At 40.1% G+C, this 23,118-nt stretch overlaps 1 protein-coding gene across 8 annotated transcripts in view; it reads left to right on the top strand.

Annotated features, from left to right (window-relative positions):
• Window positions 1-23,118, top strand: part of METTL6 (methyltransferase 6, tRNA N3-cytidine) — a 25,300-nt gene extending 2,182 nt beyond the window's left edge. For 4 of the 8 annotated variants that reach the window (XM_057315856.1, XM_026496985.4, XM_026496984.4 and 1 more), the window contains exons 3-7: window positions 294-428; window positions 6,141-6,311; window positions 12,385-12,526; window positions 13,983-14,073; window positions 14,576-15,778. In XM_057315856.1, coding sequence (XP_057171839.1) covers window positions 294-428; window positions 6,141-6,311; window positions 12,385-12,526; window positions 13,983-14,073; window positions 14,576-14,717 — 681 coding nt within the window. In that variant the 3' untranslated portion in view covers window positions 14,718-15,778. Of the gene's footprint in view, window positions 1-293; window positions 429-6,140; window positions 6,312-12,384; window positions 12,527-13,982; window positions 14,074-14,575; window positions 15,779-15,962; window positions 16,059-20,066; window positions 20,173-20,433 lie in introns of those variants that run through there. The other 4 variants (XM_057315858.1, XM_044383397.3, XR_006409298.3 and 1 more) reach the window with 3 other exon arrangements.

The following is a 23,118-nucleotide window of genomic DNA, read 5'->3' as shown; positions in this document are numbered from 1 at the left end:
AGTGACAGAACACAGGTGACGGGAGGAGTCCGGATTTGAGTGTAAGCAATTTAGTCCCAGAGCCTATTTTCTTAGCCATTATGCTGTGTTTTCATCATACCAAACTACCCAGTCTTGGATGACCACAAGTGAGGTGTCTGTATCAGCTTTAGGTTATCAGTTCACTTGTTTATTGTCGGCTCCCTGGGGGTAGAGACCTTGTCTCTCTCGTTTTGAGAGGTATTCTTGTAGTTTGCTTTCTTTTTCTATGATCCAGATGTAGCATAGTATGACTTTGGGTTCTCTTTCCTCAGTTTGAAGATGAAAAATTGACTATACTTGAAGCTGGCTGTGGTGTTGGGAACTGTTTATTCCCACTTTTAGAAGAAGATCTGAATATCTTTGCCTATGCCTGTGATTTTTCTCCAAGAGCAGTTGAATATGTCAAGGTTAGTGCTCCATCATATATTCTATTGTGTTGCTATTTTCTTAGAGTTCTCTGACTTGCCCTCTCTACCCATTTGCCTAATTCCAGTCCTCTCTTTGAAGCCAGCCAGCTGTGATCACCATGAGTCTGTTTTTCCCGTTTGCATACATATATAGTACCCACAAAAACAGCTTTATTCAGAAAAGTAGAAAGAATTACCAAAATGACACCCAGATACTTAGACCCAGATTTACTGATTGCCAGCATTTCGCCACATTTGTTTTGTAGACTTATTTCTTTGCTGAGCTATTTTAAAGATTTTACTTATTTATTTATTTAGAGAGGAAGCACACACACGCTCAAGTGTGGGGAGGGAGACAGGGAGAGAAAGAGCTGCTTGAGCAGATGCTGTGCTGAGTGCAGAGCACTACAAGGCGCTTTATCTCAACGACCCCGGATCATGATCTGAGCTGAAATCAAGAGTTGGATGCCTAACTGACTGAGCCACCCAGACGCTCCTGCTGAACTGTTTTAAAGTAGAGATGTCAAAACACTTCCCTCCTAAATATGTCGTCCTACATATTAAAAAAAAAAAATAAGGGTTTTTCCTTTATGACTGCGATACACTTATTATATCTAACAAAAGTAACTGTAATCCCCTAATGTCATTAATACCCAGTACAGATTCAGATTTACTTAGTCCCAGGTGTCTTTTATGGCCGTATTTCATCAAGGACTACATCTTGTACTTCCTAATGTACCTTAGCCTAAAACATTTCTGCCCTTCCCCTTGACCTTTTCCCCACTGGCATTGAGTTTTTGAAGAGCAAGCCGTTTTCTTATAATGTGGCCCCACATTCCAAATTGGTCTGATTGTTTATTCATGTCATCGTTCAGCTTGTTTCTTTATCCGCTGTGTTTCCTGTAAACTGGAAGTTAGATTTAAATCAGGTAAAATATTTTTGGCAAAAATACCATAATAAGTGATGTTGTATCTGTGATACTGCATCCTGTCCAGAGGCATTAATGTCTGGTAACCTCACTATAAGTGTTGCTAGCTTTAGTTTTGATCACTGGGTTAAGGTAGTAAACTACCTAATTCCTACCTAAGATGTACCCTCTTAAGGGGTACAAATATTTACCTTTTGCCATTAGCAAATATGTGGGCGATACTTTGGCAAATACCCAATTTTCCATCAACCTTTAACCGTTTTAGCGTCCATTAGAAGTTTTGTTGTTGTTGTTTTTAAAGATTTTGTTTATGTACTTATTTTGGAGAGAAGGAAAGTGTGCGGGGGGTGCTGGCAGAGGCAGACAGGGAAGGAGAAGGGCAAGCTGACTCCATACTGAGCATGGAGCTGGGTGTGGTACTGATCCCACGACCCCCCAAGATCATGACCTGAGCCAAAATCAAAGAGTTGGACACTCAACCAACTGAGCCACCCAGGCTCCCCTAGAAGTGTTTTTGATAGAACTATAATAGTAACGTAACATAGTACTATAACTACATTGTACTATAACTCGCTTTCTTCACTCCGCGTCGTATCTTACAGAGTTTATCTTAGTACGTGTAGGTCTACCATATTTTATCTGTTGTAGTAGTCTATAGGAGGGATTACCACACTTAACAATCACCCTGTTGATATTTGTTTAAATCACTTCTAATTTTTTACTCTTACAAATAGGGTTAATCAGCATTACGCACTGCTCCCCAAAACACGTGTGTATACTTTTCTCTATGGTGATAGGAGAATTCCTTGGAGAGAAAGCATTTAAATTTTAATATTTCATATATATATTTTTTAATTTAATATATAAATTTTAATGTATAGCTACCATTCTGTCTATGCCCTCACCATTTTTTTTTTTTAAGATTTTGACAGAAAGCGTGCACACACAAGTGGTGGGGGACAGGGAGGTGGAGAAGAAGCAGGCTCCCCACTGAGCAGGGAGTTGTGGGGAGGGGAATGGAGCTCAACCCCAGGACCCTGAGATCATAACCTGAGCCGGGGGCAGATGCTTAACCAGCTGAGTAATTCAGGTGTCCTGCCTTCCCCATTTGATATCAGTCTTTTATATCTCCCAATCTTATGTGCAAAAAGTAATATTCCATATTTTAATGTTTATTCCTTATAAATGTAAATAAGCACTAGTTTTTCTTGTGGTTGTGAGTTCCTTTATTCCAGATATGTTTATGGAGAGCCTCATATGTGCCAGTTTTAGGGGATTAAGTAGTAAATAAAACACAAAAGAACCCTCAGGTGGAGTTTTTGCATTATGGTATGAATTGTCTGTTCATAACCTTTGCCCATTTTTTTGTCATTTTCTTATCTTTAGGGTGTACTCTGAATATTCTGTTAGATTTTTTGCAAACATTTCTAATTAGCATTTATGGTATTGTCTTTTGACAAAATTTAAATTATGTGCAGATTTATTAATCTTTTCAAGGTTCTAAGGTTTTATGTCTTGTTTAGGAGTTCCGTAACTGCCTGTATATTTTTTTTAAGTTTTGGTTATTAAGTTTTTTAATTAATCTGGGAAAATTTGGGCCATTATTTCTTCAGCTCTGTTCTCTCTTCTTCTGAGATTCCAATTACATATATGTTATACTATTTACTATTGTCCCACAGCTCTTGGATGGTGTTTTGGGTGGTTTTTTTTTTTTTTTTTAACTTTTTTTCTCTTTGCATTTTCAGTTTGTATAATTTCTTTCATCCTATCATGAAGTTCATGGATTCCTTCTAAAGCAGTAAGCTTTGATGAGTCTTTCAGAAGCATTCTTCTTTTTGTTACTATGTTTCTTGTTTTTAGAATGTCTAGTTGATTCTTTTTGTAGTTTCTGTTTCTCTGCTGAAATTACCTATCTGATCTTGAATTTTGTCTTTTTCATTAGAGCCTTTAATCACAATTATTTTAAACGCCCAAACTTTAGTTTCTGGATCTATGTCGTATTTGAGTCTGGTTCTGATGATTGCTTTTGTCTCTTCAGACTGTTTTTTCTTACCTTTTTCTATGCCTTGTAGTTTTTTGCTGAATGGCGGATATGTTATATAGGGCAGTGGATACTGAGGTAATAAGGATTTGTAATAATCTAGGCAGGAGTTGAGCTGTGTTTGAAATCTGTTGCTGTAGTTACCTGTGAGGCTTATTGTTGCTATGGACACCAGAGACTTTAGACTTCTCTGGTGAGTTGGTTCATGTCTCCTTTTTTGGCTTTGGGTCTTCTCTTTGTACTGTTCCTTGTAAAGAGCCTATCTCTTGCAGCTTTCCCAGCTGCAGTCCACTGTTGTTATTAGCACTGGACACTTGTTGGTAAGATGCGGGAGAAGGGATTGTTACCTCATGTTCTGATTCTCAGTTTCTGAACTGTATAGTGGGCCTGTGCCTCAGGAGTGTGGTCTTCACAAGTATTTCGGCTGCTCCAGGACTAGAGCTTTTCTCTCCCTTCCCTCCTCAGGAGGTATATACCAGTGTCCTCCTTTCTAGGGTAGATGCCACTCTCCCTTCAGATTAAGACTAGGTTTGGGGCACCTGGCTGGCTCAGTCAGAAGAGCATACAACTCCTGATCCTGGGGTTGTGAGTTCGAGCCCCACATTGGGTGTGGAGATTACTAAAAAAATAAATAAAATTTAAAAAAAAAGATTAAAACTAGGTCTGAGCAGAGTAATTTCCTTCCCCCAGTGGCAGTGGTATTCCACCAGTAGCCTAAGGCTGTAGGCCTCAGATGGCCTTTCCCCTGCATTTTAAATCTTTTCTTCCTTAAAAGAGATGAGAAAGGCCAGCAACAAGATGGAGCACCGTCCTGTCTGTGAGAGCTCCATGATGTTCCTAGAGGAAATACCTACAAAAGAATGGGAACACCCCTGTTTCTTCAGCCCCCAGGGGCTTCACACTATAACATCCACACTCAGTTTCCAGCAGTTTATCAAATTTCTAGTTTTATCTTTCCAGTCTGGAGGCTTCTGCCTCAAGTAAGCAAATGCTTAGATCCTGTTCTCTCCCGGAAGGCACTTGTCTGTCTATCGCCATATTTTGGGATGGCTGGTGGTTCTTTGATGGGTTCCCAAAAAAGTCATTACTTTGCTGTCTCTCCATCTGTTTTCTTATTATAAAAATGGGAGCTGGGACACCTGGGTGGCTTAGTTGGTTGGACGTCGGCCTTCAGCTCAGGTCATGATCCCCAGGTCTTGGGATTGAGTCCCACATCAGACTCCTTGATCAGAGGGGAGCCTGCTTCTCCCTGTGCCTGCCACTTCCCGTGCTTGTCCTCTCTCTCTCTGACAAAAAAAATTTAAAAAGAATGGGAGCTACATTTTTATACCTCTACATCTTAGAACTAAAACTAGAAGACTTTTAATTCATCAGGGTAACCAATCATCCTTTAACGTAAGTATAGAACTAGTTGTTCAAACACAATAAATCGAATAAGAAATTCATTTTTCTTCCTTGATAATTGTCACCTTTATTATCTATGGTTTTTTGATATACTTGTCATCTTTGTCATATGCAATACTAAATTCCTCTATATAGAGGGGGTCTGTTTCGGGGACTCCGTTCTGTCTCAGGGATTTATTTGTCCCCATTCTCAAACCTCATTGTTTTAGTACTACATTTTGTAATATGGTTTGATGTCAGCAGTGTACCTTCATTGTTCTTCAATTTAAAAATTGATTTGGCTATTCCTAAAGATTTTTGCTTCCAGATGAATTAAATTTGCCTTGTCCATGGATTTCTAGAAATCCATTGGGATTCTCTTGAGATCGCGTTGGATTTAGAAGTGGAATTATGGGTGGAATTGACATTTCAATATTGAGTCTTCCCACCCAGTACTTTTGTGTCTGTGTTTATTCGAGTCCTTATTTATACTACAGAAGAGATTAATATTTTTTATTTTTTTTTATTTTTTAAAGATTTTATTTATTGGACAGAGAGAGAGACACAGCGAGGGAGGGAACACCAGCAGGGGGAGTAGAAGAGGGAGAAGCAGGCTTCCTGCTGAGCAGGGAGCCTGATGTGGGGCTCGATCCCAGGGTCCTGGGATCATTACCTGAGCCGAAGGCAGACTCTTAACAACTGAGCCACCCAGGCGCCCCGAGATTAATATTTTTTATAATGCTCTTATAATGCCTTATACTTTATGATACTCTTTCTTTATGATACTCTTATACATTATCTTTTCTTGTAATGCTCTTAAACCCACCATCCACCATGTACAGGAACACACTTGTGGCAAAAAAAAAAAGAAGAAAAATTAGGTTTACTTAGCTTGCTGCCTCAAGGGAAAGTATGCCCCAAAGAACTGTGGGAGCATCTCCATGAGTGGATTTGGAAGGACTTCCCAGAGGATTTAGACTTGTAATAGGTGATTCAAAGGAGAGGATTAAGGAAGTATAGGTCAGTTTTATCATCCCTTTAGAAATATATACTTCTAGAATGCTCAGCTTTGAATATGTGATAGCTTGTGTTGTCTCCTTAGTTAAAGATGATTTGTTAAAATGAACTCTTGCTCCTCCTAGCAGTATTGAATAGTGCATGCTTTAGTGTACAAATGCTGCATCACCCAGTTTCACCCAGTAACAAAGTGATCTTTGATTTTTGTTCAGCAGTGCACAAGTGGAAATAGGATCTCCTTTTATTTTTTCCATTGGATCTCCTTTTGATGCTGAATTTTTCTATGTGTGTCAACACGGATGGTGTATTAAAGTTCTTTTTTCTTTTTTCCCCCTTCCCTAGCAAAATCCTTTATATGACACAGAAAGATGCAAGGTGTTCCAGTGTGACCTAACCAAAGATGACCTTCTGGAACATGTGCCCCCAGAGTCTGTGGATGTTGTCATGTTGATATTTGTACTGTCTGCTGTTCACCCTGATAAGATGCACCTTGTCTTACAAAATATTTACCAGGTTAGTGATTTGGAGCCTAGAGGTTGGACATCCTGATCTTTTTGCTTACCTCCCTTCTGAGGCTCATGTCTAGATTCGCAGAGTCTCATTCTCACTAGGGTAGGCTCTGTAGTCAGTGTATGGAAAGGGGTTCTCCTACTTTTAAAACATTCACCCTAAATTCTGATTTTTCTGGTAGCCATCACTGCTCTTTAGACCTTGGCCAGCCTTGGAGCAAGGACGATTCTGCAATTATCTGGGCTCTGTACATGGAATAACATGCAGATATTCCCTGCTGGAAAGTGAGGGGAGAGTATGGTTCGGTGGTCAAGAAGCACCTGGCTTTCCTGCTTAAACGAGTTCCTTTACCTCCCTGAGCCTCAGTTTCATTACCTATAGAATATTGAGATACTAGGTTGTATGAAATATATGAAATATGTATAAAGTGCTTAGCACGATGCCTAGAACATGGTAAGTGCTCTTTAGAAGTCAGCCATTGTTGTTACTAGAATGGGAAGAGCCCAACTGCTCTGGCCATCAGGAGGCTGCTGTAGCACTCAGGAAGTAAAGAGACACTCTGATGTCATGTGACTCAAGACGTATCATCTCACCTTCTTCCTTGGGCATCAGTTTCCTTGGCTGTAAAATGGGGTCTCTCAGAGTTACTAGGAGATGCAAGTGAGATCATGAATGAGGCTGCTTTGTAAACTGTAGTAGAATTTCTCTTACATCTATGGCAACAGTGTTGATTCATTTAAAAATCAACTAAATTAAATTGTAAAAAAGGTACATTCTTACCTTAAACATTTTATTATAACTTAAAATATGTTAATATTCATTCGTTACTCTTTCATATAGAGCCATGTCCTTTTCTTTGAGTAGGGGGCTGTTTATCATTTTTCTTACATGAACCACATATACAGTAGAGTTTTGGTTTCTTTAGAAGTGGAGTGAAGGGCTCCTGGGTGGCTCAGTTGGTTAAGTGTCTGCCTTCGGCTCAGTTTGTGATCCCTGGGTCCTGGGATCGAGCCCTGAGTTGGGTTCCCTGCTTAACAGACAGTCTGCTTCTCCCTCTGCCCCTCCCCCTGCTCGTACTGACTGGCTCGCTCGCTCTCTCAAATAAATAAATAAAAAGCTTAAAAGTGGAGCAGAGACTTAAAAACAATTGGAAAGTAATGTGAGGGCAGATTCTTTAATATTTTTACCCAGACTTACCCTTGCTTCTCCCACACCTAATTAAATAGCAGTTTGTTCAGTGCTGCTTTATCAAGTATCGAATGTACTTTTAGAAAACAAAAGTGCTCATTTTTTGCATATTGCATTGTTCATGTACTCATATATAATTCTAAATCTAAGTACAGCTGGCATAAGCAAGTTTGGGAACCAACACAGGTGACCTGTGGTAAGCACACAGCTCACCTGGGGGCCACTTAAGTGCAAAGGCACACAGTCTAGAAAGCCTGTAAGCCTTCCCTGTACAGTGAGTCAGGGGCCTCAATCAGCCTGCTTTATAAAGGGAGAAAAGAGCAGTCAGCAAGTTGAAAAAGTAGGTGTTTTAAATGTTTTTTAAGAAATTCAGGTATTGCCATGTTAGTTTCAGCTCTCTGCTTGTGAGGTTTTGTAAGGTTTTTTTTCCTCCTTACTTCCCCTTTCCCTGCCCATGGTATGTGAGCAGATGAGAACCCAGCATGTCCCCACAAATGGGCGTGGAACTCAAGCTGGGTGAAGAGGGAAGAGAGGGCATCAGGGAAGAGAAGGTAGGATCACCTGATTTGAAGGTCCAGGTGAGGGCAAATGATGATTAGATTAAAGATGGGAAACTAGAGAGAGCTGGAAAGATGGGGCGAGTGGCTAGGGTGACTTGTATAACATTGAGAGACTGGAGGGGTTATACTTTTTGCTCTTTTTTTTTTTTTTTAATGATTTTTTATTATATTATGTTAGTCACCATACAGTACATCCTCGGTTTCCGATGTAAGGCTCGATGATTCATTAGTTGTGTATAACACCCAGTGCAGCATGCAATACGTGCCCTCCTTACTACCCATCACCGGTCTATCCCATTCCCCCACTATACTTTTTGCTCTTGACAAGACTCGGGGACATTATCATGGGAGTGAGTAGTCCAGGAGGGTGGAGGACAAGATCTTGGAAGAGAGAAGCTCAAGTCATTAAGAGGCCAGCATATTTGGAAGGACAATCCGCATATTGTGAAATTGCTCAGAACTAAGAATGGAGTAGTATTAAGGATAGGAGAATAAACCAGAAGATACATTCAATCATTAAATAGGGAAATGACCCTGGAACTAATAGATGACAGTAGCATTAAAGGATAGCAGATGATATAATCTGATGATAAGAGATTCAGGGCTAGGTGTAAGTTTAGGGAGGAAAAAGAATACACAAGAAAGTAGTGGTGAGAGCAGGCAGGACACCAACCTCATCTCCAAGCCCAGTGGTACAAGGGTGAGTGGAGAGAACACAGCCCTGGCTTGAGAGGTTGCAGGGAAAATTGTGTCCTTAGGGGACGGTCTGTTAGCACAAGAATCTGAAGAACATTCAGAAGAGGTGGATACCAGTGATTTCCCTGATGTAGGGTTTCAGGGATTGGGGAGAAGTAGGAGACAGGGACAGAATAAGGAGTATCTAGAACTTTATGGGAATGAAAGTGCTTACTTCAGTACTTCTTTTCAGCATTACACTGGAGGTCCTAATCAGCTCAAAAAGACAAGGGGAAAAAAAAGATGGGGAAAAAAATAAGGATGAGAGACAAAACTCACTATTTGCAGATAATGTAATTGTCTAATTAAAAAGTATTCAAAGACTACAGAAGTATAAGATGAATGTAATATACTTAAAATGTCACTGAGCTATACACCTAAAAAAGAGTAACATGCATTGTGCAATTTTACTTTTCCATTTAATATTATACATTTTATTTATTTTTTTGTTTGGTTATTTAGGGGTTTTTTGGTAGGGTGTTTTTTTTTCCCCCCTGAAGAAATTGACAAACTGATTCTAAGTTTACATAAAAGAACAAAGGGTCAAAACACTCCTGAAGGAGAATGAGTTGGGAGAAATTTATACCCTACCAGATATAAGGACTTACTGCTACAGTAATTAAGACAGAATGGTATTGGCAGAGGGACAGACAAATTGAATGTGATAGCTTAAAAATCGAGCCATGCATAAATGGAAATTTGCTGTATGATGGAGGTGATAATGAAGATCACTGGGGAAAGAAGGACTGTTGAGTGGGTGCTGCTGGGACCACCAAGTGTCCATGCAGGCAAGAGTGAAATTGTCCTCCTCACGTCCTCTACAAAAATCATTCTGAGGTGAATTGAAGACTTAAATAGGAAAGACAAAAGAAGAAAATACAGGAAAGAATCTTTATGACCTCTGAGTGGTGAAAACTTTTTCAAGACCCAAAGCATTCTAAGCATTAAGATGATTATAATAAAAGTAGGAGTTTCTGTTCTTCAAAAGATAATATAATACAAAGGAATTTAAAAATTTAAAGTCTGTAGAACTGATGAAAAGATCAGTATCCAGAATATGTGAGGAATTCGTGTGTAAGAAAGACAAGCAGATGAACAGAAGAATGGCAGACATGAGTAGTCATTTTATTGAAGAGAACACACACATGAAAAGATAACCTCACTAACCCAGGAAATATAAAATAGAACCCCAGTGAGACACCGTGAGATTATCAAAATTAAGAAGTCTGACAAAGTCAAGTGTTGATGAGGATATGCCTATTCTTGACTTAAATGGAAACGTAGAATACACTCTCTGTATTTTAATAGTAATGAAATGTTATATATATTTTTTTTAATTGAGTTGAGCTGTCTCAGTTCACACTTGGCCCCCGTTCTAACCTTTCTTTAGTAACAAATTCCATTTCAGCGATCCTTTCTATTTTTCCCCCCTAATAGAAATCTTTTTTCTGCTGATCTGGAAAAAGTTCACAGTAATAGTGGATTGCTGGCTCGGCCTCATACATAGTAACTGAGTGGTTGAGTTGAAATCATGTGCTTCATCAGGAAATTACCAGAAGGAGAAGTTATCTCTCAGCCTCCAACGATAATAAGACAGTCTTTGGGCAGCTCTGAAGCCTTGTTTGAACAACCACAGAAATAAGCTGTCGTAAGGTAGATGTGATTACTGTAGGATGTTAACGCTAGAGAATGTTTTAAACTACGCAAGTTTAAGCTGAAAGACAGCCTTAAGGTTGAATTCCCTCATTTTTGGAATAGAATGTTGATGTGAAAATAGACAAAATTTGTCATCAGAAGACCTGGGTACTTGTCTGCCAGTGCCACCAACTTAACTTGCCTTGAAACCTCAGGCAAGTCACTTTTACTCTGAGCCTTACTCGCTGTAAAGTGGGTATAATAGATCTACCCTACCCTACTTCTTGGAGTTGTTTGGTGAGTGAAAGAACGTAACGGTGAGAAATGCCCGGTTAGCTATACAGTGCCAGGATCAACGGAGGCATTAGTATCGAACTTACTATTTTACAGAAAAGAAAACACAGGGATGAAATTACTTGCTTGAGGTTGTTCAGCTAGTTACGGAAGAACTGGGGTGTGAATCAAGGTTTTCAAATTCCTGAGTGAGTGTTCTTTCTCCTGTCCCATGTTGCCCTTCCTTCCTCCTATGATTAAGAATCAGTCTTTTTCATGTAAGTTAAATTTTTCAGAATTTTCTTTGCAATTATTCACATTTTTTAAAACTTAGCATTTCAGACTAAGCTAAGGTAGGATGTATTTCTCCAAGAGGCTCTTTATGGACAATATTTAAAATGCATGCTCGTGTTTACTAAGTCAGAAAATCTGCAGCACACTTGGAAGTATTAGGGATAATCTTTCATACTCTATTCAGAAGAGGAAGTACGTCAAACTGCGTCAAAAATCTGTTGTAATAGTATGTGTCATGTCTTAAAAATCATCTTACTGATGTGATGAATCAGAATAAGATTTAATAAAATTAGTGTCCCCCTTTAAAGTCCACTCTTATTTGGTAGTGTTAATGCAGTTTGTAAGAATTCTCACATAAAAAGCAAATGTCACAGTGTGTGCCACTTTCTTTTCATTCTGAAAAGCATATGCTGTTTGCTTTGAAAGATAGAGGCGGTTATACCCACACCCTGCTGATGCCACCTCCCAGGTTTTGAGACACTTACTCTGTGACACCTATCTCTGAAAGGCTTTAGTGAGGGACTCCCAGCTGGGCCTGAAGGGATCCCCTTCCCTACACCACTGCACTGTCCTGAGGATCTTCTACTAAGAAGCATAGCACAAGGGAAGAATACTCAGTTACCCATCCCCCCATAGCCTCTCTTTCTTGTTAGTAGTGTGAGTGGAATTGGAATAACACCTCCCCCTACCCCTGTCCAGGTCCAGGGCGAACAGATGTCTCTGACTCTACAATATGCTGCCTTTTGACCCACATGTGAGTCTTGACTCTCCCACTTAGTGGCGATGTGTGAATCGTGGACAAATCACTTACCTAGTGTCAGTTTCCTCATTTCACGTGAGGCTGATAATCACTCCTTCCTCCTGTCTGAGAAACTGCAGAGTGCTATCAGCTATTATTAGCAGGGTGGGCAAGCTGTGCAGAATTGTAGCACAGTGAACCCCACACTGAGGCTCACTCAGTCTCCCCCCACACTCACCCCACACTGAGAATGAGGAAAGCCAGCCAGAAGCAGTAAGAAGACAAAATGACATTTTTTTTTCAAGAGACAATTTGACTGCAGGGTCATATACTAGGAGATGGCTAATAAAATGTTGGGAGAACATGCTTTAGAGAAGCATGTTCTTAAACATTAACATTTTGATTATATGACTTCTGATTATATGACCTGGACCTTGTAAGTGCTCGAGAAATACCCCTCCAATGCATGGGTCCCTATGGTGTTGCTATACCTTTGATTAGGAGGTCCTTTTTCCTTCAAACTCTGGATGGTTCAGTCTGGTTCTTTTCATAATTATCACTAATATAAGTTATTTTGATCCCTAAATCAATCAGATTTTAAGTTTTATTTGACCTGTCAGTATGTCAAGTGCCACCTGCTTTTGTTTCATAGGTATTAAAACCAGGCAAAAGCGTCTTGTTTCGTGACTATGGGCTGTATGATCATGCCATGCTTAGATTTAAAGCTGGCAGCAAACTTGGAGAAAACTTTTATGCTAGACAAGATGGAACCAGATCATATTTTTTTACTGATGGTAAGGTTAATGGAATCTGCTTTTATTTCTGTTTACTTGCTTGCATTATCACTGTGGTACTGGTTGGGGGTGGGGGCAGCAACACAGAGCACACATGCACAAGGTCCTGGCTGGGACCATCTCCAGTGCATACCATTTATCCAGCACCTGGGGTGACAGGGACACAGCTCTGACCATGGTAAGCTCACAAGCCTCCTCTGAAGACAATGTCTTGTTAGTGAGCCTGGGTTAATGGATAGGCTCTGACATGCCACATGTATACTCTGTTAGGAACTGTGCTGGAAAGGGGGGAGGGCAAATCAAGATCTTCACTTTGTTCAGTCACAAATAAAACAAGTAGGACAGGGGCACCTGGCTGGCTTAGTCGGAAGAACATGCAACTCGATCTCAGGGTCGTGAGTTGAAGCCCCACGTTGGGTGTAGAGATTACTTAAAAAAAAAAAGTAAATTTAAAAACACACACACAAGTAGGAATGTATAATGCCTGGAGATAACCTTCCCAGGTCACAAAGGCAAGAAACCTTTGTAAAGGTGTTAAGTACACACATTTGCTATAAAGGGGTCTTTCAAAAGTCATTTTGATAAAAACATCTAAACACTGATCATTATTTCGGTCTTATACTAGGTATTTTAAGCCTATGTAGTAATTTGGACCATAAAATAATTATCTTCTTAAACTCCATTTTTACAAACATTTATATGTCTTGAAATATTCTTTGGGGTTTAAAATGAAATAAAAAATGGGTGATTACCATTAAAACTAAAGTCATAGAAATGTCTGGTAAAAATGAAAAATTTGTTTTAATGTTTCTGATTCCTGAGCTCTGAGTCAGCCACTTGTGAATAATTGAGAAGATGCAGTGATGTCTGCAGAGTGCGACAGAGCACATTCTGCGGAGTGGCGCTCTTACTAAGAGTCTTTGTTTTTGCTGCATAGCCATTCTGTTTATTTCATTTAACATGTAGTGATGAATCATTGAGGTTAAATTTTCCTTAGGGCATATCACCCAAAAGTGACGGTTTTCCCCACTCTGGTCACAGATGTTCCTCCATCCCATTCGGATAGATGAGGTGCTTGATATAAACACATTGGACACATGAAGACTTTGTATGATTATACCCAGTTTGGAATTGTGTTTCTTTTTACTCAAACTTTACTATTTGGGGACTTACTCTTACTAATAAGAGGTTAAAGTGGCCGTACTCCAGGTTGTCCTTAAAACTTTTTTGATTAAATTATTTAGTTGGAGGTTTCTATTTGGGTGTAAGATGGGAAGTAGTAGTGTGTTACTTTCCAAAATGAAACCTTCTATAAATTTTAGCATGGGAATTTCTGTTATAGTAAAAAAAAGTCCTTTTCAGCACCGCCCCCACCCGGGCTCTCCTCTTTACACTGCAGAGCAAATGTAGTAGTATGATCGAGACGGTGAGCATTGTTGATCTGCTTGCTTTACAGAATTCCTGGCTCGGCTCTTTACGGACACAGGTTATGAAGAAGTGGTGAATGAGTATGTGTTTCGTGAGACGGTGAACAAAAAAGAAGGCCTGTGCGTTCCAAGAGTTTTCCTTCAGAGCAAATTCCGAAAGTGTCCTAAGAACCCAACTCCCGTGACCCTGGGCCCAGGTCACAAGTCCTGACCTTTCACGAGGTTGCCATTTGTGCCTCCCTTTAAAAAGGAAAATTTAAAGTCACTCTTCATTTTGTATATTTTTATAGTTTAACTTTTTTAAAGGAGGATATATAATTTTTATATTAAAAAAGTAGCAAGTGTCTGTATGTGTATTATAGAAATGCAAATAAGATGACCGGGCCTGAAAAGTAAAGAAAGTTTTATGGTGTAATTTAGCCGTGCTGTCTGACTAAAATTCCACGAAGGGGAAAGCATAAGCACTTTAAGAGATCCTTGCCATCACTCTTGTGATTCTGTAAGTGTGCCTCCAGGCAGCATGTCAGGCAACCCTGTGGAAAAATGAGGCCAAATAGACTAAAATAACGCATCCAGATATATTCTTAGCCTGAAGGATTGTTCTCTTTTGTTCTCTTTCCAGTGTGTCTCATTTGCCCATTTCTCTCTGCTTCAGTTCGTTTATGTGCCTCTTCAAGACCAGTGTTTCACAAATAATAGCCTTTGCTATAACTGAAGAACCCACCGTGGCTCCCTGCCTAATTCTTGAGGTCCTCTCGAATTGAGCCAGGCCCTGGCCATACTGCCCCAGGGAGAGAGAGGAATGCCATCACTTGTCGTTCCCATCCACCCGATGCATTTTCTCCAGGAATACAGTGGATGGACTGTCCCCCATAAAGGACAGTCTTACCCCATAAAGGAAGGGCTGCAGAGTTTCCACTTGGAATGTTTGAAGTTGGCCTAATGACATACCCACCTTGGACACTGAGCAAGGTAACCTCTCAGTGACCCACTTTAAAATAATGTTGGTTCTAAAATCTACTTAAATGAGTGACATGACCTAGTCCTTCAGAGTTTTAGCTATGAGCCAATGGATTGGATTAAGAAACAAAAATAAGGCTAAGCATAATAAAAACAAGGCTTTAGTCCCACTACCTCTGTGTCCCCCTGTTGATTCTCCCCAGGCAAACCTTTATTATTGCATCCCAGGTTAAGACGGTACAGCAGCAGGGTTTTCCACAGGTCGGGTGCCCAGGGGCCCAGGAAAGCAAAGCCACAGTTCAGTAGCAAAACTTGAATAGCATTTATTGAATCATAGACTATGAAGAATCCACCAATATTGCCTTGTCTTCACAGACAGAATACAGCTCCAGAAAGGCAGTGAGTATCAGTTAACCGTATTATAGAAAATAGTATAAGGACCATAATATTATATAGTATAGTAAATATGCTATGTTTAGTATATATATTATACTACACAGTATATATCCTATGCTGTACCATATAGTACAGGTATTTCTTTGAGTTTTTGGTCTATACTACATACAGTAATGCTAATGAAATTGTATCATGTGACTTGGAGTTTGGAAATCTGGGTTCGAGTGCAGGACTTTAACCGCCCCCCCCCCCCTCCCCGCGAGTCACCAGCTTTATAGAGCCTCAGCTTTCACATCTAAGGCTGAGCTCCTGTGACCTACAGCCCAGGTATGCTGCTAGCGCTATGAGGTCATTCACTTGGGAGTGCTTTGCTTACTAAAAAGTGCCAGCCAAGTGCTAGCTATTTCTGTTAGTTTGTATTCCTCAAGAAAATAACCTCTCCCATTATTAAATCCTAATTCGTCTTCCAGAAGGCTGTCGTCTTTAATCTTGAGGTTCTCGAGAGGGCCTGGGATTTGGATGTTGTACCGCAAGGTGGCGCTAGATGCTCAATAAGCCCATTGGCCTTTGCTCTGGTTTTAATCTCCGTTCTAGCATGTCCATTTTTATTGTCATTGAAAAGGAAGGAAAATGCTTACAAATGTGTTTTCTAGGTCAACCTTATCTCGTAAGATCAATTTTGGCCTCACTGTGGAAATAAGAAGTAAGGATACTTTTATCCAGCATTCCATCTACTTTACCTACTGAAGGTATTTGCTTTCATCTGAATTTGGGCAATGTTTTAGGCACTAGGCTCTGAGCCTGTCTGCAAGGCCCCCACCCCTCTCTCATCCCTGAATGGTTCTATGGATTCATTTTTACTGTTGCTAGGGATTAAGGCAAAGCAGGAGAAGAGACTGCAGCCTGGATACTTGCTTGCCTCACACGTCATTCATAGTTATCTTTAACAGCATTTGGTTTCCTATTTCACAGTAGTCAACAAGCAAGGAAGGGAAAATTGTGAAATAAATCATGTGCATCGAGAGAGTGGAGCGGGACCATGTTTGCTGTTGGGAAGCAAATATTTAATATAAACTTAAGTAGGCTCTGCCTCTGAAATATTCCATTAAAAATAAAATTAGCTACTTTTCACTTTTCTGCCCTTTTCACGTGTGGCATTTCGTTAGACACGTTTGGTAAGTACCCACTGGTAACAGGGCATTGTGGGGTCCGCTCTGGCTGGAGTACAGGGGTGGGGAGGGAGGACAGTGTGGGTACACTCTTGAGAGGTAGGGAAGCAGCCCAACCATATCTCCACTAAGCCAAAGTGCGACAGCTAGGACAGCAAACACAAACACTCCAAATACCAGAGAAAAGAAAAAGAGGAAGAGAGGCTATGGAAAACCTGAGGGTGTCAACTGTCACCATCACTTGGAAAGAATATTTCCACAGTTTCCAGTAGAGGCATCATAGACCCTGGTGTAGGGCATAGCCATGGAGATGAGAACGTGACACAGCTCCTTCACGGTAACTTCCCAAGCACATCTAGAAAAATACCATGACTAGCAAAATGAGGTCATTCCTAGAGGAAATACAACTTGTAACAAGATAGTCAGCTCTAATTAGAAACAATTACTCGAGACTCCCTTCTTTCACCCATCAAATGAATAAACTTAAAATAACAGTAATACTTAATGCTGGTGAAACGATGGAGAGATCAATTATGGAGATACAAGAAGTATGGCTTCTCTAAAACAACACTGTCCACTAGGACTTTCTGAAACGATGGAAATAATCTCCGGCTGCATTGTCCAATATGGTAACCACTAGCCACATGTGATTACTAAGGACTAAGGCTAGTGGCCAGTGCAACAGAGGAACTGATTTTAAAATGACATTTAAATATAAATGTAGCCACATGTGGCTAGTGACTACCATATTGGACAATGCAAGTCTAGAACACAAGTTAGCATTGTGTACCAAATTTCATAAATCTACATAATCTTTGATTCAGTAACCCCATGTTTGGGAATCCAATTTAAGGAAATAATTACAAGTATTTATACAAACATTTTCATGAAAATGCTATTTACAGTAGTGTAAAGGCAACAACAGCTTAAATATCTAAAAATAGGAGATAGGTTATATAAATTATATCATTAGAATATTGTACAGTCATTAAAAATAATAAAATGCTCATAAAATTAAGTAAGCAGGAATATAAAAATGTAGAGAAGAATGGTTTCATTTACATTTAATAATAAATATTATAAAAGTTTAGGTAGAAATATTTTTTAAGAACCCACCTAGGAAAGAACCAGTTTTAAATGGTCAAAATATTTGACCAGAGTTGTTTAATTACAGCTGATACTTTTTCTTCTTTGTATGTTTCTGAAAAGTTCATGTTTTCTCTAATGAGCATATACTGCCTTTACATTAAGGGGGAAAAATGTAATCTAGCATCTTCAGAACTCCTTTCCAGAACTCACAAGTTAACTAAAATCCTTGTGACAAATCTGCTAGGCATGCTATTTCAACCTTTAAGATTCTTACCCACCAGGAGCTAGAGGACACCTCCCAAGAGAGAGAATAGGTGTCTTAGAATATTCTTTTTTTTCTCAGTGCTCTGGAGTCATGGTGAGGTGACTCAGATTGCAGGGTTCTCATCTGTTGGGCTGGGCCCTCCGTTGGCCCTGCTCTGAATTTGGAGATGCAGAACCCTCAGTTTGGGGAAATTTACTCAGATTAATTATTTATAATGATTCCTTAAAACTACCAACACGTGCGTGCACATACACATGCCCGTTCTCTTTCTGGAACTCTAATCATTAAAATGTTGAACTTTCTGAACCAATAGTATAGTTTTACAACCTATTCTCTCTTTTCCCACCATCTCTCTTATTTCATGTTTTGCTTTCTGGGAGATTTGATTCAGTCAGAACCTTCCACTGAGTTGTTAATTTCTGCTTTCATATTTTTAAATTCCAGGGGTGCTTTTTTATTCTTTCAATGTTCATTTTAAAAATATCAACTTAGTCTTGCTTCGTAGATGCAGTGTCTTCTCTCTCTCTAAGGCATAGGTTCACAGGGGCACTATTGTCCCCAAAGGCACAAAAATTGGTTCTTTAGGGGGTGGCAAAAAAACTTAGATATTACAATGATTTGTAGCCCTTCAAAACTCAACCCTATCTGACAAAATCATATTCTTTAATATTTAATTTCTCTCATTAGAGAAAATAAAATTGAATTCTAATTTTTCTCCTTAGACGTGTGATTTAGGTTTTCATCTCCCTGCATAGTCTCTGTGTATTGGTCTGAGTTTTCCAGAAAAACAATCAGTTTTATAGAGAGTGATAGAGATATATACATACAGTATATATCTTGAACAACACAGGGGTTAGGGGAACCAACCCCTTGTGCAGTCAAAAATCTGCAATAACTTTTGACTCCCCAAAAACTTAACTACCAATAGCCTACTGATGACCAGAAGCCTTACTGATAATGAACAATTAACACATACTTTGTATGTTCTACACTATATTCCTAAACATATTCTGTACTGTATTCTTTTGATAAAGTAAGCTAGAGAAAAGAAAATGTTAAGAAAATCATAGGAAAGAGAAAATATATTTACAGCACTGTGCCATAAAAAATGTGCATATAAATGAGCCTGTGCAGTTCAAACCCGTGTTGCTCCAGTCTCAACTATGAGAGAGAGCTACTGTAAAGAATTGGCCCCACACTTATGAAGACTGAGAAGTGTAAGATCTGCAGTCGGCAAGCTGGAGACTCAAAAGAGCAAGTGGTATAGCCCCAGCCTGAGCCTGAAGGCCTAAGAAGCAGGATTATCAGTGGTTGAAGTCCAGTCTGAGTCTGAAAGCAGGACAAGACCAATGTCCCCGGTCAAGACGGGCAGAGAGAAAGAACTCATCTTACTCAGCCTTTTATTCTATTCGGGCCTTCAACAAACCGGGTGAGGCCCACCCACGTTGGGGAGGCCAAACTACTTGACTCAATCTACTGATTGAAATAGCAATCTCATCCAGAAATGCCCTCACAGACACCCCCAGAAATAATGCTTAAGCAGATATCTGGGTACTTTGAGGTCCAGTCAAATTGACACATTAAATTAACCATCACAGGGGTGCCTGGGTGACATAATCAGTGAAGTGTCGGATTCTTGGTTTCGGCTCAGGTCCTGATCTCAGGGTTGTGAGATTGATCCCCGCCTGGGGCTTTGCACTTAGCGCAGAGTCTGCTTAAGACTCTCTCTCCCTGTCCCTCTGCCCCCCCACCCCCACTCTCTTTCTCTCTTTAAATAAATAAAATCTTTAAAAAAATAATTAACCATCACACTGTTTTCTCTCTTTTTTTCCTTTCCTGTTTTGGTCTCTATTTTTAGGGGCTTTTCTCAGATGTGTGGAGATCCTTGGTTTTCCATTTATGTTTTAAAATGGGGAGCTTAGGGGCGCCTGGGTGGCACAGTTGTTGAGCGTCTGCCTTCGGCTCAGGGCGTGATCCTGGCGTTCTGGGATCAAGCCCCACATCAGGTTCCTCTGCTAGGAACCTGCTTCTTCCTCTCCCACTCCCCCTGCTTGTGTTCCCTCTCTCACTGGCTGGCTCTGTCAAATAAATAAATAAAATCTTTAAAAAAAAATGGGGAGCTTAAAAGCTGCTAGGAAGGTCTGAGCATGAGGGGGAGTTGTCAACATGGGCTTCCCGGTGTGGTGCTCTGACTAGGCTGTTGCTTTATATAACCTATAGTTTGCTATCTTTAGGTCTCTCCAGAAAATAATCTTCCAGCCCCTGCCAGGTGGATACCATCCTAGCTACCCATGATCTGGGAGCCAAGCCAGTGTGGAATGGGGAGAATCTCAACATTTGGTATGTAAGCTTTCACTTAGTTTACTGAGAAAGTTTTAGTGGAGTGCTATGTACAGTATAGTACTCCATCCTCCATTTTTCCAGGTGTCCCCTTATCCAGAGACATTTTGTGTTTAGCCTCTAGTCTTGTTCTGGGGTGGGGGTCATGCAGTTGTCTGGCATGTGGACGTGGGGAGGGGGCTTGGGTGGGGGTATAACTGCTCCTTAAGGACTTCCAACCAGTCCTTCTATTTTCAATCCTATCTGCACTGACACTTCCAGAATAGCCGGTGCTGCCAAATCCTGAGGCACAAAACCTTTGGGAATTCTCAATGCAAACTGAGTCTCTGCTTTCATCACTACTGGCTTAAGATTCAGCTTCTCAAGTCTACTAGGTGGGTTGCTATTCATCCTTCTGCTTTCAAGTCCCCCACATTTTGTCATGTTTTTATGACTTTATCCTGTAAAAAATCCTTTTGCTGTTATTTTAGTGGGGTTTCCAGAAGGAGCTGAAGTAAGTGTGTCTGCCATCTTTAACCAGTGGGTTGGGAAGGAAGAGGCAGCCCATAGACAGAGGGACCATTTGAGGAGGAAAGAGATTGGGATGATTGCCAAGTGCAAAGGGGCTGAAGGATCTGGAGGAACGGAGGCAACTCAGGAACCTGAACTTGGTGGCATGTGCTTAGAACTATAGGAAGATTAGTTCCAGGCATTCCCTTGGGCAGAGCCCAGGGTGTTGCTGAATCAGGGTCAGGTCGCTATTCAGAGAGCCGCTTCAACCTGTGCGGTATGGATCAAGGACCTTAGCCATGGCCAGACTTTTTTCCCATTAACTTATTTTGTAGGAATCTCTCCTAGGAGAGAAGCTAACATATCTGTAAGGACTTCTTTACAAAGATGTTTATTAGCAGCAATATTTGTAATACTAAATATCAGAAACAGCCTAAACCAGGGTTCAGCCACTACTGCCCATGGATCAAATCCAGCCCTCCTCCTATTCGGTAAGTAAAGTTGCACTGGCACAGCCACACCCATTACACATTGTTTATATTTCTTTTCATGCTATAACAGAAGAGACTATGGCCAGCAAAGTCTAGACTATTTACTCACCGGTCCTTTAAGAGAAAGTTTGCTGACCGCTCATCTAAATGACTAGTAAGGGAATGGATAAGCCAACTAAGGTAAATCTGTGACAAAATAGAATATAATCAGTGAACATTATATCTAGGAAAAAGTTTTGTTTTTTTTTTAAACTGGTAAAAAATACGCATAACGTAAAATTTACCCTCAACCATTTTTTAAAAAGATTTGGTGGGGGGAGGGTCAGAGGGAGAGAGAGAATCCCAAGCAGGCTCCACACCCACTGAGGAGCCAGACTCTGGGCTTAATCCCACAACCCCAAGATCGTGACCTGAGCCGATATCAAGAATCGGACACCCAACTGACTGAGCCACCCAGCCGCCCCTACCATCAACCATTTTTAAGTGTCTAGTTTGGTGATGTTAATTATATTCACATTGTTGTGAAATAGCTTCAGAACATTTGCAAATCTAAATTCTATACCCACTAAATAACATTTCCCTTTTCCCCTCCCCTCCCCTCCCCAGGCTCTGGTAAGCATCATTATACTTTCTGTTTCTATGAATTTGACTACTTTAGATAGCTCATATAAGCACAATCATATGATTTTTGTCTTTTTTTGTGACAGACTTTTTTGCTTAGTGTAATATCCTCAAGGTTCATCCATGGTGTAGCATGTGACAGAATTTCCTTCCTTCTTAAAGCTGAATAACGTTCCATTTTGTGTAATACCACAGTTTGCTCATCCATTCATCTGTCAGTAGATATTTGGGTTGCTTCTACCCTTTGCTGTTGTGAATAGTGCTGCTGTGAACATAGGTGTACAAATACTTTTGAGACCCTGCTTTCAACTTGTTTGGCCATATACCCAGAAGTAGGATAGCTAGATTGTATGGTAGTTCTATTTTTAATTTTGGGGGGAACATCAATGCTGTTTTCCACAGTAGTACGATTTTACAGTCCCACCATTTGAAACAAGGGTTCCAGTTTCTCCACATTGTCAGCAGCACTTGTTATTGTGTGTATTTTTGATAGTAGCATTCTAATGGGTATAAGGTGATATCTCATTGTGGTTTTGATTCTCATTTCTCTGATGAGTAATGATGTTGAGCACCTTTTATATGATTATTGACCATTTGTATATCATCTTTAGAAAAATGTCTATTCCAGTCCTTTGCCATTTTTGTAGTTTGCCATTTGTTGTTGAGTTATAGGAGTTCTTTATATATTTTAGCATCCCCCCTCTTGCTAGAATCCTTTTTTGGTTCTACAAGGGTGTGGGTGTTGTATCTTTCATCTGGTCTCTACAGTTCTTACAGAGATATTCTGGTCCATACGTGGGGTTAACTCTGTGTCTCTGTATGGAGGAGAGCCTGTAGCTTCCTAGTCTGTCATCTTGCTGATGTGACTGTCATAGGAAAATGTTTTTAGCATTTTAACAATGTTTATGTTTCAATGTTAAGTTTAAAAAAGATCTGAATATAAAATTATACAGTCTGTTCTGAACTATATAAAAATACTCATAGAAAAAATACTGGTAAGAAATGCAGTGCAATAAAATGTTATTTCTTTTCTGTACTCTCTAAACATTTTACAACAAATTTATATACTTTTATAATCAGGAGAGAGAAAGGCAATTTAAAAAAACAACCACAGGGGTGCCTAGGTGGCTCGGTCAGTTAAACATCTGACTCTTGATTTCGGCTCAGGGTCATGATCTCGTGGTCTAGGGATCAGCCCCAGCATCAGGCTACATGCTCAGTGTGGAGTCTGCTTGAGACTTTCTCTCTCCCCCTCTCTCTGCCCCTCTCCCCACTCATTTGCAAGTGCTCTCTCTCTCTCTCTCTCTCAAATAAATAAACAAACAAATAAAATCTTAAAAAAAAA

This window comes from Ursus arctos, unplaced genomic scaffold (genome assembly GCF_023065955.2).
Source record: "Ursus arctos isolate Adak ecotype North America unplaced genomic scaffold, UrsArc2.0 scaffold_20, whole genome shotgun sequence".
In the NCBI taxonomy this organism is placed as follows: Eukaryota; Metazoa; Chordata; class Mammalia; order Carnivora; family Ursidae; genus Ursus; species Ursus arctos.
This window is presented reverse-complemented; position numbering and strand designations above follow the sequence as displayed.